Here is a 20,445-nt window from a genome sequence, read left to right on the forward strand (position 1 = left end):
ATCGCGGCGGGGGCGCCGTTCTGCTGCTCCTGTATATCCATCCAGGGTTATATGTACCATCCACCGCATCCTAGCGACCACGACGGCGACGACGAGGACGACGACGACGACGACGGAAACAGTGACGACGACGACGACGACAGCAACGGCAACGACGACGACGAGGACGAGGACGAGGACGAGGACGAAAACGACGACGACGACGACGACGACGACAACGCCGACACCGCCGGGAAGCATAAGGATATCAGTCACGTCGGATATCCAAGTCTGTTCATAGTAGCGGCATACATCAGCATTGGCTCTAGTAGTAGTAGTAATCATAGTACGCGCCGCGGACTAATTCACTCGGTCTGCACATCGTGAGGGATTCAGTGAAAAAACTCGTTAACGAGGAAGAGTAGAACGCAGTGCGAGAAACAAAGGGAGAGGAAATATATCTGGTACCGCGGGCACGCAGATAGGTCCATCCAGAGGGAGACATCGGCAAGGAGCCGCTCCTCATCGTCGTTCCAGCATGACCCAGCCTTAGTACAGCTCTCCTGTCGTAACACCCTCCGCGGCGCGACACGATACGACACGTAGAAGAAGGCGGTGGAGGAGTCGGAGGTAGTGCTGGCGGCGGAGGAAGAAGAAGGGGCGGAGGGGGCCAGAGAGAGGGTGGAGGACGCCGAACAGGACGGAGAAGAAAAAGAAGAAGGTGGAGGAGGACGGAGGCCTCGCTAACGACGGCGAACGTCCTCGAGGGTGCGAACCATCAACAACAGCACCACCACCGACGACGACGATGATCGTGACGGGTGGCGATCGGCGTACGTGTTGGAGGCGGAGACGCCGATTGGTGCTGATCGCTCTGCTCTCCGCGATTTTGACCCTCGTGATGGGCCCCTCGTCGTCCTCGGGCCACAGACCGGCACCGAGTAACCCGATCATGTTTCACACCACCACGAGTAGCACGGCCATGCCGATGCATTTGAGCAATGGTACCAGCGTGCAGATTTATGATAACCATAACAATAATAACGCCGTGAGTTTCGACGAGCACAATAGGACTAATGATAACGAAACTGATGTCAAGAGGCCGCTCTTCCCTGAAGATCTATTCACCAATGATCAGCGCCGCCGCGGTGCCGTGATACTTCACATACTCGGCGTGGTGTATATGTTTGTCGCGCTAGCAATCGTCTGCGACGAGTTCTTCGTACCGTCGCTCGACGTGATCATCGAGAAATTCGAGATCGCCGACGACGTGGCCGGTGCCACCTTCATGGCAGCCGGTGGATCGGCACCCGAACTTTTCACATCGGTCATAGGCGTGTTCGTGTCGTTCGACGACGTCGGTATCGGCACTATCGTCGGCTCCGCCGTCTTCAACATCCTCTTCGTGATCGGCATGTGCGCTATATTCTCGCGTACGGTACTGTCGCTCACATGGTGGCCTCTATTTCGCGACTGTACCTTCTACAGCGCTAGTCTGCTCACCCTGATCTACTTCTTCCGCGACAGTTATATTTACTGGTATGAAGCGCTCGTGCTCTTTGGATTCTACTTGGGATATGTGGGCTTCATGAAGTGGAACCAGCCGATGGAGAAATTCGCCAAAAGGATACTTTACAGGAACAAGGTGACCCGGGTCAGGTCTACCGATCAGCTGATGCCCTCGGTATGTACGGAATGTATATGCGAGCCATACGTACCGCGATCTAGGAAAATGTCTCACCCTGTCTCTGTCTACTTTTACACCGATCGATCAGTCTGTCTTGTTCTACAATTTCCCTCTCGCTCTGCTCCTATGTGTGTCGCGTCATCTCTTTCTAGCCATCACATTCTTTCACATAGATATATGTCACCACCGTCTCTTTCTATCTACACATGTTTTCCTTCTCCATCTGCCTATTCGTCTATCTCCCCCCCCCCTCTCTCTCTCTCTCTCTCTTTTCTTTCTTCCCCTCAGCCCTCTTCCAGTATACACATACTTGCACATCATGCAAGCTCTCTCTTTCTACACTACTACTGTGACTTTATATTTCATGGAGGAGCATAGCGTCGCGTGACTTCACGTACTCGCACGACTGCTCGTAGACGATGTTTTGTCTCGTGGATATTGTCACGTTTATTTTTTTTATTTTTTTTACGATTATTCTCATTTTGCATTTCGGAATAATTAATGGAGTGAATCTTGAGCACGGCGTGGTTAAAACGTGATTGTCTTGAGCGAATCGCAGAATTTTACAATGACAAATGAATGACATCTGATAATAATTTAGTGTCTTTTTTTCCGCACGCTCCATTTTGCAATTATTGAATAAGTTGACAGATCGAATATTCAATTTGGCGAATTTATAAATAAATTTTAAATTATAAACAAGATTTTTGGTAACATCATATATGCGAGAATGCATAACAAATATATAACTACTTTGCAAACTTGCAAATTCAATTTGTCGAAAGAAATTGTTAGTTCGTTGAATAAAACTATTAATTTTAAATGTATTTTGAACGTCAGTCATAGTGCAGGACACATGAAGGATTGACCCGCTTATTTCCCGCATGTAGGCCAAGGGAGAGATATCGAGATATATCGATTGCTACACCGATGTATTCTCAAAGCATTTTCTTTTTCTCACATTACTCGTAGAATTTTATATATGATTACACATAGTGACTTTTCTCCATTTCACATATCCATAACAAAATGTCTATTGTTTTTTCTATCTCCTTTTGATATAAATTATATATAATGATATTTATAATGTAAATTATATATGTATAATTATATATAATTTATTATATATATTAAATATATACCTATATATAAATATGGACAGCGCAATAAAAATAATTTGTTTCTCTATTCAAAGTACAACTATTATATTATCAAAATATATACATATGTGTGCTTTGAAAACAAAGTTTATTCAAGACATTGATTTGTATGACATTTAATGATAATTGCAAATAATAGCTACATCGAGTATTGCCATAAGCATGTAATTTTTCAATGGAGAACATGATTGCAAGCTTTCAGCATGTTGGATTTTGGTCGTCTTTGCACATAAATCATTGACTAATGTTTATTCTATCTGGTGTCTCGACACAAAGAAACGCACGATTCATAAGTGAAGGAAGACTCGTGCTCAAGGTCGTCAAAGACGTCATAAGCACTGTGAGCTTCTCTACGTTGAAGTTTCTTTGACCTGTCGCAAAAGAGTGCCTTACCGTGATGAACAAAGGCGTGACAATACGCGCCCCCGGACTTTATACAAACATAGAAACTTTACATTATGAGAAGTTAGCTGTTGTGACAACATTCAGTACTAGTGTAATAACTCGGACGTCAACGCGTGACAGTAGCGAGTTTTGTTGTATTTTCAGTCGCCGATAATGTTATCAGTATTGAATAGAAATGTTTAATCTGGTAAGGTTATCAGTTAAAGGTGAGAGCATCAAAAGTCGCCAATAATCTCCAATTGGTGTCGAAGATGTGACTTTACATTAATCGAATATCTTCAAAGTTTGGTTTTCTAATCCTACATTTTCGTAACGACTCTCGGCGATCGATTTGCTCGCAAAACCAAATGATTGAGAACCTTTCAAGTGAACGCTTCATGGATAGAGTGCGTTTTTACGGTAATCGATTTTAAATCTTGCACACGGTGGAATGCCGGAAGGAAAAACTGCTCGTGGAAAAGACACTTTTCGCTATAATCACGATTCTGAAAAAGGACCATTTTTGTGGCGCAATACGTGAAAAAAATGTATTTGATGTAAGGAAAATTTTGCCACATTTTTCTGAAATGCGTAATGATCTAAAATAGTTTGTCTTCTAAAAAGTTTTTAAATTATAATTTTTATAAAGCGTTGAAGAGAAAGAGAGAGAGTGTGTGTGTGTATCACGGTTCGGAAAGATTATTAGCTCAAAATAAACTTTGACAGTTATTGCAAAATATAGAAGAGATGTCTAAATACACATCTGATGATGAAACATTATAGTATGGATTTCTTTCCTTACAGAATTATAGATATAAATACAAGGATTTGAGAAAAAATAATTTTTAAAAATATTTTAAAGAATCTTTTACACACATATACATACACATTACACATAGATTTAAAGTGCGCGGTAAAAAAATGTGATTGGATTGAAATCGATGACATCCAAGGTACTCGACCACGCGTTCGCGGTATCTTGCATATATCCATACATATAATATATAAAAAGTGATGCTTCCAATTAGAGAATGCGAGTGAGGTCTATCGGTAACATTTTATATTTTAAAGTTCAGTTCTTATATTTCAATTATTAAAACATTATACGATATATCGAATACATTTTATATACAGGGTGTTACAAAAGCATCGGATTTGCTTAGCACCATGCGATAGAGAATGAAAATCTAAGAAGATTTTCCCTCAACGAAAATGTCGAGGGAGGTCATCATTTTTTGCAAGTTCCCAATTTTTGCCATCATATATCTTAGTAACTAAGCCTTAAATTAAAATTCTATTAAATTAAACTCGACCTGAAATTAACTGAAGAATGCAGTTTTGTTAATATTTTAATTCCATAAAGTTTATTTTGCGAAAAGCCCTTCATTTTCAATCACTTATAACTCGAAAATTATTGATGCCTCGACATTTTCATTGAGGAAAAATCTTCTTAGATTTTCATTCTCTATCGCATGGTGCTAAGCAAATCCGATGCTTTTGTAACACCCTGTATACATACATAACTATTATTGACGCCAAAATTCTTTTTCTTTTTTTTAAATTTAATTTCTAACACATGACAGATAATTAAGCAGTTTTGAGAAAACAAATAATGAAATAGCTTTAAAATATCCGACACATTAATTATATTGAAAAGATACGTAACTCAGAAATACGTAATCCGCCTCTATTCGAAGTTGAGATGCGGCATTCGTTTTGTCGTTATTCATTTCCCTCCGGTGTCGTTTACGCTGACACTCAGGAAGACTTAACTGAAATTTATCTTTTATTCTTACAAAGCGATGATCATTTGTCAACGAAAACTATGAATTGAAAAGTTCGGTGAATGCGGTATTGACGCAATATCGATCGACGGAATTGTTCAATACGCAGACTCGTATTACTTCCATTTCTACCGCTAATATTTCGAGGTACGGAAATGCTTTCCTGTCAATCACGTGGAATGCCGAGAATGCGAGAAATATATTCTCTTACTGATTATTAGAAGGTGATTAATATAAGGCAACCGCTCTGATACAACTGCATAATTGCAGTTCTAACTATAACGAATGATCGAACGTTTTCCGAAATTGTTTGCTTGATTAATTTATTAAAGCAACGTGCTATTTATACATATAATTCCTACTGTAAACAATTACAATATGTAGAATGTTGCAAACTAATCTCAATATTATTAATAATTTTATTTTATAAAGCATTTTGTATAAATTATCTTTAAATATGTCGTCATAATTAAACGACAGTATCACAGAATTGCGTTATTAGTTTTGCATTTTGTAGATGTTTACATACACGTGAATTTTGAAACTCTATGACACTTAAAATGAATTGGAATGATCATGATATTAATTATAATAGATATAATAACGTTACACGCAGTTAATCACTGTCTCTCATTTTATACGCATATTACGGTTAATGTGGCGCTTAACACCTCGCGTGCAAAGTGTTACTATCAGTCGACGCGCTCAAAAGTTTTTTTTTTCTACCGCGCGTACGATGAACGTGCGTCCGAGATTATAATTAGACGTTGCTATCGTTGCGTCTATTAATATCAAGTGTATTCAACTAATTTCGCGTGTAATATCAGTATTGTGATAATTAAACCTTAGATAATACGCTAGAAATAATATTTGCTATCGTTCATTCAACCATAAAAGATAAATAATAATTATAGTGATAATAGTAATAAAAATATTTGCAAAATGTAAATTATTTTAATGCTAATGAAGATCTCAACTGCCGTCAATATACGCGCACGTAATCATTTCTACGAAATTGATATGACAATAACAGAGACATAAATATAACTTTGACTCATCTTACGGCACGAAAGGAAAAAAGATCCAGTGAGCGCGAGCGATCTCTCACACATTGGTTTGATTAAAATAGATATCATCCAGCCAGAGAGAGCATGAACTTGTACACGCGCCATCGTACCAATTGAACTTTTAAACTGGCCGTTATTAGTCTTATTGTTCTTTCCGCAGAATAATGTTGCGTGCGAGCCTCGTGCGAAATATGCAAGAGACGGCGGTTGGCAATAGAATGATTAAAGGCTTAATTAATATGGTCGCCACGGGGCCGGTATATACTCGAGGGATATCGTATTTTAAATTCTACGCCGCCACGAAAGATTTATAGGAACACCAAGTCCAATAATTTCACTGTGGATGAACGTTTGTCGCGAGTCGCGACGACGGTTCTCATTACCGGGCGATTTTCTCACGCCACCCTTTTGCTCCCTCGAACCTCCCTCGAACCTCCCTCGAAGCTCCCTCCTTTTAAAGGAGCACCGTTCCCCTCACAGTTTTTGACTTTTGGAATCATCTCACCCCCGAGGAGTTACGGCATTGCAGTGTGCGCCGTGGTGGACCTCTCCACCCATCGTCGAATCGATTCGACAGAGGCTCTTCCACAACACGCTTCTAGTCTCGGCGAACGCCCGACCGCGTGCAACCCATCCGCTTCGCTCGTTCTTCTCTCGCCGAGTTATAAAGACCGATAGAACGTATATATATATATACACGGAGGGAGCGTTACATAATGAGCCGATGTATGTGGGACGGGGAAAAAAGAATTTACAGGCGAGATAGCACGAATTCAGTCATCAACTCGAACGAAAAACCCTCGGATATGTTCTACGGTTTATGCCTGAAACGCGAGTCCGTTGCTGGTAGCTGGTTAATCGTTATTAAACTTCGGCCTAGACGTACGCTAGACGTCGTAAACATGTCTGCTTTAATATTTATTAGATGCATTTTCGCAAAAGCATTGTTAGAAGGAACGTGTGTTTAGACACACGCACCTTACATGTGTATATATGTATGTGTATCGTGAGTGTACTGAATAAATAGGCAACGTCGAAACCGATAACTGACAGCTAACATTTAGCATGTTTCCTATTAGGCGTTAAAAGTTGAATAAGGATGATATTATTTGATCGGTCAAAGAAAAATTATCGTGTGAATGATATTTCAACTATTTGTTTCTTTTTTTTGTATATATATATCGCGTAAAAATGTTTACAAATTAATAGGTTCAGATTAAAAGCTTTAAGAATACGTAAGAAATTGTTTCTCTTTAACAACTTTTAACTCGCGGTCTCTTATCTTCTCTACAGCGCATTTAAAATTTTGCTGAACATAAAAAAATATATTGAGATAAAATTGAAAGTAAAATTTCTATCCATATATTTAGTTTTTTTTTTTTAGCCATCTAACGGAATTAATGAAACGCATTCTATATATCATTAGCTAGATCCTATAAAAACTGTCCATTTATAATCCATTTGAAATATCGAAATAATCCTACACATGAATATAATCCGCGCTCGTTTGTTTAATTTAATTAAAGACATTTTATGATGTAAAATATAATTTTGGCATTTCTGGAATGTGAACGGCGTAGGTACCTGTGCACGCTAAATCACACACTCCTTTTGTTTAATCGTTCATCGCAGCGTAACGGATTACGAGTTTGTAAATATAGTAAATGAGCACATCGATCTAATTATTAACGTGTTATGCGCGCGCAGCTAAGCATGACTTTTTTTACAGCCGCTGTCTCTGCTTTTCTGTCTCGCTGCAACAATTTTGCATTTATATGATGAATAACCGTAATTACTACCGAGGTGTTAATTATTTACGTACGTATATTTAACACGGATATTTATGCCAACAGTAGGTTGCTGCATTTTTGATCGAAAAAAATTTTTACATCTTTATGTTTCTTAATGAATATATACACATATGCAGCGTTAAAGTATTAATATTACCGATTGCTATTGCTCTTGTACTTTTGTTATATGTATATATATTGTACACGGCGCATAATAATTAACAACTATATTGGTTTCTTGTATAATATAAAACCTCGACCCACTTTTCTGCCGAACACCGAGTATGTATCTCCTTTGTGTACTGCACATCGAGCATATATTTCTTTAATCTTTTTTTAGAACAATGTCATTCTCTCCCCGTTCCAAAGATCTCGATTACTAAATAAAATATCGCATATATAAACTCGTGCATAGTTATATACTTTGCAATAATTTTCAATAAAAATAAACTGTTTTTTTTTTCTTTTTGTAAAATGTAGAAAGAGATACACTTGAATATTACTTGAAATTAAATTTTGTTACGAGCTATCCTGTGACTTTTTAGCTATCATATATAGCAAACTGGTTGAAATACTAAAATAAAGACATTAATCATAAAATGAATATTTGCTAGCTCGAGACACGAAATGATAAGCTAGAAGACTTGAAATTTGCCTAAATTAACATTTTATGAAGACCTCTCTCCAAAACTCCCTTTATTCGCGAAAAGATTCTCATAGTAATAGAAGCAGAAGACTCAGAAGCGTGGAATTATTGTCAAAATATCGCGGTTCCCTATTTCTTCTTTTGATGACTTTTGGCGCGGAAAAATTTTTGACACGACACGACGAGAGTTTTCGCGGATTGAAATATGGAAATCGAGGATGCGCGGCGAACAAATTGAACAATAATCCGTAGATTCGTCGGTTCGCTGGGTCAGCTGTAATCGCACTGGAATAAGTGTCGGGCTAAGTGAAACGTGGGTCATAGCGAAATAATGATACGGTCGTTATAAAAGTCACGAGTTCTCGGCTCAATCAGAAGAACTAATACTTTCTTCGAGCTTTCTCTCAAATGCGGACTGCTGAAAACTCCGCTCTCATCCTCTTAATATTTAAACGTATTTGACGCTCATCTGCACGGTTTGGATACTTTCTTGGCTTTAGACTTTAAGAACAAAGTCAAAGCGACGATTAATTTCACCGACGATTTCAGTAGCTCGTATAATTCCTTTCGGTAATCGCGATAGTAGGTGTATCATTAATATTATCATTAAGCTTTATTATTAGAAAAATGCTGAAAATAAGAAAAAATACTGAAAATACTACGTAGGCGAAAATTGAAAGCCTTATATCAAATCATAATAAAACTTGAAAGTCTTACGTGAAATAAATCATAGTGGAATAAAAGTTCTTGCAATAACCGGATTGCTGAGACACACAATATATCATCCAGCCACCATTCATAATATCCGTATTACTTAACAACATCGATCGTTGATTAAAACGCATGCGATCATTATCTCGTCCTTGAGTACTCTTTCTCTTTCTCTTTGCAAGTGCAAACATCTTCTCTCTTAACACGAGTATATGCTCGGACTGAACTGCTTTCGAAATGTTATTCCGCTCCGTATAGGTCGATCGATGTACTCGCGATCAACCTTATAATTACCATCGTAAATCTTCCGTCATAATCTGCTCCTTTGTCTCGGAAAGGAGAGGAGAAAAGGGGAAAATATTCGTGCCGCATAATCGAGAATTAGATCGCTCTCGATACTCGGAAGATCTGTAGAAGAGATAAAAGTCTCGAGGGAAGAAAAATAAGATGATATACGTTGAAAAACGGTGGTAGTTCGTACATAGAAGCGTGTTGAATTAAATTGTATGAAAGTCCGCAAACGCGGTTCAACTGGATCGTCGGTAATTGTTACAGCTCGAGTCGCGCTTGGAACGCAATTCCGCCAGCCGCAAAGTGATGGTTCTACTTCCGAAGTGACACATATATGCGCGATGCACAATATAGGTCAACATCGCTCTCGCACCTTCTTTCACTTCTAAACGGAGAGGAATTTTGCGCGCAATGCGCTTAATCGTGTAGTAATCTTTTAATGAAAACTAAGATTTCTACAAGGCTAATCTCATTAAGAACTTATATATATAATTGCTCTCGTGTACGAAACGCGTTTCTTATATCAACTGTTAAAATGTATATTAAAAAATCTCCGTATTTTTAACGTTCTAGATATTGTTACCGTCGTATCTCGCGTCTTGTCGCGGATAATTCACTCTTTTTAATTTCTCAGAATTATAAAATTATATATAGAAGAAAAATTGCATATATTATTAGCATATGAAATAAGAATTTTAATCTAATTATTCTCAGATTTTTAGAAGCGATTAAGGAAGTAGGTCCATCGCTTCTTCCACGAATTTGCACTTTGTTCGTACGCTTTGATGTTGGTTGAGAAATTAAACTTGTAACACAATACACCTCGTACTCGGCTCCATACTAAAGCTTGAAGATGGCACATTAATCTTGGCATGCAATTTGTATGAATGCCATCTTAATTTAATCATAAAGGAGGTTCCAAACATTGTTTTAGCTTTTACTTTGTCGATTTTATGTAGTCATCCAGCGCAGGATGTATTAAGTAAAATCTCTAATGATCGTTTGTCGCATTTAAGACAAATCGTATTATGTAAACGTGATTCGATTAATCGTCGATTTTCTTCACGTGATGTCACGAGAAAGAAATTCTGATCGAGAACGTGACTAAAGGATTTTATTGCTTCCTCGGTGCAGTTGCCTGTTCTTCGTATTTTTCACGTTGACGACCATATCGATTTCACGTAAGGATTCCAATCCGGCCGTTTATTTCATTCAAGATTATCCTCGAGATCGGCGAGCTTAGACAATGTCGGAAATTAATCAAAAGTGAATTTATACGCGCAATAATGGCGAACACGACGATAAAAAAATTATTTCGAATACCCCTCTCTGATCCACGAAAGTATATATATAAATATCTATCTCTATTATATTTCTGTTACATTTATCCTTTTATTATATTTCTTCTATCTCTCCTTATTCGCAGCATATTATTGTAACTCGTCGATTTTATCGTTGTGAAATATTATAATACATTTTAGGATTTTTATAACAACTACTTTGATCTCCATTCAATGACTTACTTCAGACTATATTGTCATAAGCAAGTCTCATTTTACACATTAACGTAACATTGATATCGCAACTTTGCTGCTTCCTAATTAAAATATATTGAATTGTTGAATCTTGTCGCTGCTAGGGTGACAAATAATAGAAAGATATTAATAATTGTATACATACTCACGAGTGCAAAATTCGATGCTACGACTTCTCACAAAAGCCAGCTTATTGCTCCTTTCTCACAGACGTTCCATTAATTACGTGTGTTCATAGTCATCTATTAATTATCATGAATACCGGTGAAATTTTACCAACATGTCTTCATTATTTTATTGCATTGCAATAACTAAGTTATGATATTTTCCAACATTCGATATTCTTTGAAAAAATGTATCTCTCACATGTTTTCGATAAACAGATATTTAAAATATGTTTAAAATATTTAAAAGAAAATTATTTTTCTTATTGTCTAAAGCACACATAGTGTTAATATTGATAATATTATTGTATTATCATATATTAATTCTAATAGTAGCGCATAATATAGAGAAAATTATAATTATTAAAACTGTATGTCGGGGAAAATTCAATTTTATCGTAATGTGATTTGTATGTAGGTATAATAGAAATTAAGCGTATTTTTCGGCAACGAAAATAATTTGTAACAGGGTTACGTGCAATTACACAAATAGATGTTAATATAGAATGTTAATTCATTCCGTAAACTGACATTCCTCGCGTCGCTTAATGTCGAGCGATATTACCTCATTCTTGTGATATGGCATTTATCGCGTTCACTACCTTCGCTCCAAACTCCTTCTTCACTCTCTTAAAGATGGCAGTAAGTTGCTGCGAGGGTATTACGCGTTTGCGACTATGTGAAATTCATTCTTCAAGACAAGTACTTTAATTAAATGTCAATCCGATCGTTTTCTGCATCGTTTGACATCGGTCGACATCGCTTTGCGGGTCTCGGGCTCTAACTCTGAAGGCGTGCTTCGGATCAAGTGCATTATATTTGTTTTTGCATTTTCCAAACCGCATCCTTTTATGCATCGCATATGCATGTCACATCTCGAGCGACGCTTTCCCATTCTAGCGCCGCGCTTACAAACGCTACTTTCAATTTTCTCTTTCAGGCGCGAAAAACACTAAATCTCGAAACAAGTTAACAATTGTCTGTCTGTGACAGCATCGCGATGCTTGTGCGAACAGACAGTTTTTACATAAAACGCGAACTGTGCACAACATACGTGGACACATGACGCATTCACATGGAGATAAAACGAAAAGTTGTGCGAGATATAAGTGATAAACGATTAATGATAAATAAACTCACTATTAAAAATTTATTGCGCATTACAATTGCGGTTATAACACTACCTCCCACGCTATTCATTTTAATTACTGTAGAGTTAATATTTTTTATCTCGGAAATAAAAATTTATATGCGAAAAATACTAAAGATTTTTTTATATAAAAAATTTCTCTATGCAATAATTTTGAGATAGAAAATTTTATCTTTTTTTTTCCTCTGAACAAATTTCGGCGGTCGACAGATCGAAATTCGTTTAGCGTCACTATATTGCTCCACATTGTTCGAAACTCCAAACAGTAATACATACGATATGCATACTTTATTAACACGAAACCTGCGCATTATGTAAGCTTGCAACGTACAGCTGCGTTCTGAGGCAAGAACTGCACTTGGAAAAATATGTAATCGAGATAGCCCAAGTCACGAATTTCTCGTTATCTCAAAAACATTATTCTCGTAATGTTCCTCGTTCAGAACTTTCCCTATATATATACATATGTGTATTTGGATCGTAACTTGCAAATTTGTGACGGGCTTCTACGGGCTTTGCATATTTTTCTCGGTACTGTCTGTGTACCGGTCGATGTGTTCAAGCTTTCGTAAGCACCGCATTACTGTTGAACTGTTTGTTACTAGTATTATCACGAGCTAGCTAAGAAACATTAACTGATTGTCGTTATTGTGATTGTAACTGAATGTTTCTTGCTTGCAGCACCAGAGCGCCGCCCAGGCATTGGTGAGTCGCATGTCTCTTTCTCTTCCTTCCTCTGTCTCCGGTATTTTTTACATGCATATATTTTACATGATACATCTTTTTTATACATTTCTGTCACCATTCTTATTTTAAATTGCTTATTTTAAATTATCATTAACCTTTCTCGTAGTACATCCTGAAACAGGTAATTTTTAGTAGTGGATATTAAAAGTTTTATTCGAAATGAAATAGAAATAAATTAAATACTATATGAGATTACTTAAGAAATCTACAAGGAAAGGTTGATGAAGATTGATAAAGGTTGATAAAAATTGGATAAAAATAATATCAATTATATTCTCCCTAGTCAATCATAATCAGCTGCATCATGTTACATGTGTAGAAAACTCAATCACATTCTTTTTCTTAAAATATGTCCTGTGTACAACAAATATAATGTGATTTTTTTTTAATTCTGATTATGTTAAAACAAAACACATGAATATAACAATAACAAAACTTAAACAAGATTTTGCACAAACATATGTATATGATTAATCTATATATGACGTTGAAGTAAGTTTTAATTATAGTTATTATTGTTCTCTAATTCACAGCGTCAGAATAACATTATGCACTTTTACACAACTAATATTATATTGTATCTTGCAAAGAGAATATCTTTTGGATGATGTAAGGTAAGCTCCCAGCTGGATCAAGAAACCGAGAAGTTTAGAAACTGAACCTTTAAACTTTGCGAAAGTACAGCAACGATTTTTACGCGATACTCGTATACCAACTTTTAACAAATTCTATCAAGATCGAGCGGAGCTTTCTAAACTCATTCTTCGAAAACATCCTAAGCATCCAAAACTTGATTTATATTAATAGCTTTCGCAATCCAATAATTTATTTTACACTCAATAACTCTTATTATATTCCATTAGCCAAGTTATATAAATTTTCTGCTCATAACAAAATTACTTATAATTAATTGCTGATTAAGACAAAAGACTTGCATTTCCTTCTATCCTGTCGATTGAATTTTTAAGAGATCTGGCATTAAAACGGATATTGATTGTAAAATTGGTGATTTAATTTATAGAGACGAAAGTATAATCGTATTTGTGAATGCACATATTTATACGCACGCACAAAAACATTTGGTCGCATAATCGATAATATTTATCTTAGTAAATTAATTAATATCGAGCTACACATCATGCAAAAATATTGCAAAATTTTCAAAAATAACTCGACGTAAAATTTCAGCGAACAGTCAGCGAAATTATCTCGCGTGGTCGATGAAAGCTGACATCAGTTGATCCGATACAAGACGGAATAACGGCCGGATGCACGTGAATATCAATCAAACCATTTGTAGCTTCGATAACCTCGACTCACTTTGATAAATCCTGAACTATATCGATACCGATTTTTGAAGCGATCCGGAATCGCGATTTGTGAAGAATGCATCAGCCGTAAAGTGCAAGTGGCGCTTATTCTTGCGTGTGCCATAGCATCGGATCGTGTTCGCTGTATATGCACATACACCACAGGATGCAACGGATCTTCCGTTGCTCCCCGTAGTACGAAATAATTTACTCCTGATGGAGACGGTGCGGAAAATCCAATCGCTCGGATAATTGAATTGTCGGGCCGATCGGAGGGAATCTCCTGTAGTCTTTCGCGAGATTAATCTTCACTTTTTTTTTGCTATCATGCATCATTCTAAACAGTATCGGCCGCAACTGTAAAACGAAACTTCCGTGGAAGAATTTCGTTTTGACAGATCTATGAGCTAGATAAACATTTGCTAGAGAGACGAATTTTACCTTGAACTTTTTAATCTTTAGATCATATTAAGCCAACATGCTCGAGTTTTTAGAATGATATCACGCGCTGTTATTCATGGAAGCTTATTTAATGATTAAAACACGAGTCCTCATTCAGCTATTTTAAGAATTGAAAGTTGTTGAAGAGTGTGACGAATGTATTCAATTGCAAGAATCGAATGTCATGTGCAACAATTCGCTTTAGCGATGCAATGACATTTATTGAATTTAATAGATTATCTAATATATGTAAAAGCATCCTGTATATGACGACTGCAACGAATGTTTGCGACGTTAGAAAGATTGAGTAATAACGTAAGAGGCACAAAATAGACTTTGTCAGACATTTTGTTCGTGATTATTGTTCATTATCCAAAAAATCCTGGTCGAGAAAGCTCGCGCGAAATGATTTTATACGAGGTGCAAACTGGGTCGCGGAAGTAAAAGTTGTGTAATTGCGACCCTATCGACTTCGCTAAAATAACCGATCCGAAGCGAAAGACTTCGACGGGCCTCTGGCTACTTTTGCACACTAAAGCAACCATAGTTGCCGTAAACTTCTTCCAATCTGAGGCTTTCGATTGGCTTTTCTCACTCGAAATAGCAATCGCGTTGGTTACATGTATTGGTATGATATGCATCACCAGCGTTCATTAATTTTGCACTGTTGTAGTCAAATTATTTAATTCAAATATCACACATTTCGACGTTGAAAGCGCCATATATTAGCATTTTTAGGATACGATCTATTATCGTATCATAATATTCTAAAAGTACTTCTTTCGATAGCCTTCCTTTTAGTTATTTTTGATAATTAAAACACAAACACATCATATGACATAATTTGCATGTTCCAAAATTCAAAGTGTTAATCAAGCTTATCAGCGCATCGCTTTCTAGTATTAAATGTAATATTTTTCTTTTATTTTTCCTTTTTCGAATCCAGAAATGTACATATGTGGAGTGACAGAGTACGCTGATAATGTCACACGCGGAAATTATCGATGTATCACGCGAATACTATAATTTGTTCGATTACAAAGCAATGTCAATCACCACCCACTGTTCGAAACATCGAATTTAACGCCCCTCGCCCATTTAATTAAAGTTTAAAAGACCTTCCTCTACGCGTGCGCATTTTAAACGTGCAAATTACGTTACCGCGTGCTATCAATATATTTGCCTGCGTGCATTATTATTTCAAAATTACGCTGTCAAACGCAAATTTCTTTGTATGCATCAATTTTGACGCATTCACAAATTTAACCTGAATTAAATTGCTAACAATCTATCGCATAGTAATTATATTCACTTTTCAAATGCGATTGTCATTTATTGTCATACGTATATATGCTTATCGGACAAATATTGTTGTTTGCAAAACGAGAGCAAAAGTTGCTGGTTAGGAAAACATTTTGGTCAAATAAAAGACTGTTCGGACGAGCGCTCGTGCACATTAAGCATGCAAATGCGAATACTCCAACCTTGTTGTCTACGTCAATTTTGAAGATTTAAAGGGCTAACATGGAGTTTAATACGTGACATGCAAGCGATTATTATTTGGACGTGTACTTAATTTATATTATAATAATTTTATTAATCGCTTATCTTTTGACGCATTTCTTGACAGAATTTTGTAAAACGTTTTCATGTAGCTAATTCTTCAATATTGCACAGATTATCGGTTATCTTTTATTCCAGCTAGGCGATGCATAAGTGGGTTAATAATAGAACTTAACACAATAAGAAAGACTGTTATGCTTATATGTCTAAATTATGTGCAACGGCAGAAATAGAATTTATTGTGATGTTTATAACTTTGCTTTTAAGAGCGATGCCGTCAATGACATTCTAGATTTAAACGCTTAAAGTATAGCATGATGTGTAGAATGGAATTTTAAACTACATTTCTGCGGTATAGGATGTTGACTATAATATCACACATGATATGCGGAGACATTTCAGTATTTTCTTTCGCTTATCGATTTCTAAAGTATATAAGGTAACAGTATTTTTATAATATAATTTTTTCGATGTCTCTTTCAACAATATAATATTTCCTATGAAATATTTCCTTTTTTTTTTATTTTTATTTTTATTTTTATTTTTATTTTTTTTATTTATGATAGTCAAGATGTTATGTTAAATTAGTGTAATTTGATTTGATCATTGCATGCGCGTGTATGATACAGTCCTTTGCATTTCTACTAAACATTGTAGTTATAATTAATCAGCTTACTTATACATGAACCGTCCAATACTAGTTAGATATACAGTATATGAGGACTCAGACGCTTTGATATTAGCTGTTGACCAAATCAAAGTGATTTTCCACAATTCAACTTTCAATCGTATTAGTCTCTCTGTTCTTACCATAATGTCATCAAAGGAAGAGTATATATAGCCTTTTGATAATATTTTATCAATCCATAATAATGCGATTATGTCAATAATTATCACTCTACTTGGTCCATCGTACAAAACACATACAAAGCACGTTATTATAAATTGTCAGAAGCAGGTTTAATTAAAACATGTTTTAATTACAAGTAATCTCGTTTCGATAATAATTAAACAAATGTGCTATTTTAAATTTCATAAAGATTGTTTAATGTTAATCGAGATTAAATTTATTTATTTATTTTTACAAATTACGTGCATTAATATGTTGTGCACAACACATTTATGTATTCTTTTTAACTTTTTAAAATAGAAATCTGAGAAATTATTCGTGCTTGTATCATCGACATCTGTCATATTCACACACGAAGCCTTGTTTCATTTTTCCGACGCGGATGGTTTAATAGAGATTTAATTTAACAAACAAGTTATGTGCATTTCATTTCAGTCTTGTACACTGGCGGATCGTAAGGCGGGGGTTACCCCCCTCCCCTTTGCAAATTAAAAGAAACAGTTTTGTTGAATTTGTTTAAAAAATATAAATAAAGAAAAACAAACATTAAAGAACCATCGACGTCAAGATCCGCTAGTGTATATATATAAGTATAAGACACACTGTAAATTATACTCATTACGCATTCAAGGAGTTAAGTATAGATTAAGTCAGACATAGGACGAAACGATGAGATAATTTTATTGCACGAAAATAATTAGGTGAAATTCTTTATATCTATATAATATATATATAATATATATTATATCTATATAATATATATTATATATAGATACAAAGAATTTCGCCTAATTATTTTCGTGCAACGAAATTATCATCATTTCGTCCTATGTCTGACTTAATCTACACTTAACTCCTTGAATGCGTAATGAGTATAATTTACAGTGTATCTTATACATACATATTGTATATATTATATATATATATATATAAAGAATTTCGCCTAATTATTTTCGTGCATGAAATTATCTCATCATTTCATCCTATGTCTGACTTAATCCAAACTTAACTCCTTGAATGCGTAATGAGTATAATTTCCAGTGTATCTTATACTTTTATATATATGTATATATATATTTTATATATATATATATATATAAAAGTATAAGATACACTGGAAATTATACTCATTACGCATTTAAGGAGTTAAATATAGATTAAGTCAGACATAGGACGAAATGATAAGATAATTTCGTTGCACGAAAATAATTAGGCGAAATTCTTTATATCTATATAATATATACAATATGTATGTATAAGATACACTGGAAATTATACTCATTACGCATTCAAGGAGTTAAGTGTAGATTAAGTCAGACATAGGACGAAATGATGAGATAATTTCGTTGCATGAAAATAATTAGGCGAGAAATTCTTTATATCTATATAATATATATATACACTGGCGGATCCTGGGGGGGGAAAGGTTAAACCCCCCCCCCCCCTTGCAAATTATAAGAAATAGTTTTGCTGAATTTGTTTAAAAAATATAAATAAAGAAAAACAAACATTAAAGAGCTATCGACGTCGTTGATCCTGGAATAAAAGCTAATAATGAAACCAAAAATATTAAATAAAATAATTTTGCAAACCCCCCCCCCCCCATTATCATTATCGACGTCAGGATCCGCTAGTGGTCTTGTAAGATATTTGATATTATCATACAAAATGAGGATGTAAGATACGTATAACAGTATTACATACTATATTAAAGTAAAATAAAATATGATACACATTTTAACTCATTCCGATCATTTTCTATAATAAATGTCATAGTAAATAAAATATGGCTATTTGTACTTGCAGCAACTTTTCGTTTTTTATGCATCTCTAAAATAAAATATTTTATGCGTGGTAAATGAATGGAAGAATAAAAGTGACATTCTTCAAATAATAAAAATAAAAATATTTTTGCATGTATGTAATAATGAATATATTTCGATTCACAACATATCTTACTTGACGTAATTTTAGAATCGTAGAAAGCCATAAAAACGTTATTCATTCATAAATTATATTTCTTAAACACTCACGAAGATTTCAGTAATATTTTTCTTCGATATACGTACTGCGTTACAAGAATCTGTTTTAATTTCTTTAATTTTGCAAGTGTCATTCATGTAGATCCTACAACAGTTTGTGCAAACTTTACAAGAGTTAAATATAAATGTGAAATAATTATCGTCATATGTAGTTACAGTAGTAAGGTTTAAATGCTTTCGTTTTGCATGATTAAAAGGAAGATATTTCCAGTCCATGAGATATCATGGACTTTAATTCATTGGCCAAATTAAATCGCGGCGTTAGTAAGCCAACGGAAACAGATCCAATTTACTTCAGTTAAAAAAAACTCTTAGAGAAGTATCGCGTAAAAGAGAAAAACTGTGACATTTCCTAGAATAAATACGTCGGCTACAAGCAAATTACCCTCGACATAACATTTTTTTCACATATATTATTTTCTTTTCATTCTAATGTTCTTTTTCAGATATATTAGTTTAATGTGATAGTAAATTTTATATCTCATACATTTACGATTCTCCAAACTTTTTTTATAACGTCTTTAATAAACTTATAATATATATATATATATATATATATATAATTAACAATCTTCTCTCTCTCACACAATCAGTAATATTACCGTAAGCTTGATCCACTAAAGATAATTTGTTCTCTCTACAATTCTATATTTTAAGAAAAATATATATTGGAATCATAATTTTCAAGATTATTTATTTCGTTGTAGATCTAAGCACAACAAATTTTATATTTTACTTGTTCTAATATTAAATTATATTGATCGTGTATAGTGTCACATATGATGTTATATATCACAACGTTATCTTCCATATCCCTTCTTAGGGTTGTACCATATCTCTGTCGATTGCTAATATATAGATAATTTTGAACATAGCTATAACTATAACACTCGCCGATAACAGGCCATTAATTATCACTTCGGAAAACAGATAATCGCTTGGGAGAACATCGTTCTGTGATATAACACATTGATTCTCTCTTACCGTGTGTGTGTGTGTGTGTGCTTCTTCTTGCGTAACTATAAGTATAACTATATTTTATTTAAACTTTATTATATCTTTTTTGATACTGCCAAATTAAATGCATCTTGATCATCACATTTACGTTTGCACATAGATTCATGGAAATAATTTTTATATCAAT

General features: G+C 35.1%; 1 protein-coding gene across 6 annotated transcripts in view; it reads left to right on the plus strand.

Annotated features, from left to right (window-relative positions):
• Positions 1-787: 787 nt before the first annotated feature.
• The window catches only part of Nckx30c (solute carrier family 24 member Nckx30C), a 66,042-nt gene continuing 46,384 nt past the window's right edge, over positions 788-20,445 (plus strand). For 3 of the 6 annotated variants that reach the window (XM_083050018.1, XM_083050020.1, XM_083050019.1), the window contains exons 1-2: positions 788-1,663; positions 13,030-13,053. In XM_083050018.1, coding sequence (XP_082906144.1) covers positions 788-1,663; positions 13,030-13,053 — 900 coding nt within the window. The remainder of the gene's footprint in view (positions 1,664-13,029; positions 13,054-20,445) is intronic. The other 3 variants (XM_083050021.1, XM_083050022.1, XM_083050023.1) reach the window with 1 other exon arrangement.

This window comes from Prenolepis imparis, unplaced genomic scaffold (assembly GCF_030444845.1).
Source record: "Prenolepis imparis isolate NDT839.2.m4 unplaced genomic scaffold, iyPreImpa1.0 SCAF_11, whole genome shotgun sequence".
Taxonomy (NCBI): domain Eukaryota; kingdom Metazoa; phylum Arthropoda; class Insecta; order Hymenoptera; family Formicidae; genus Prenolepis; species Prenolepis imparis.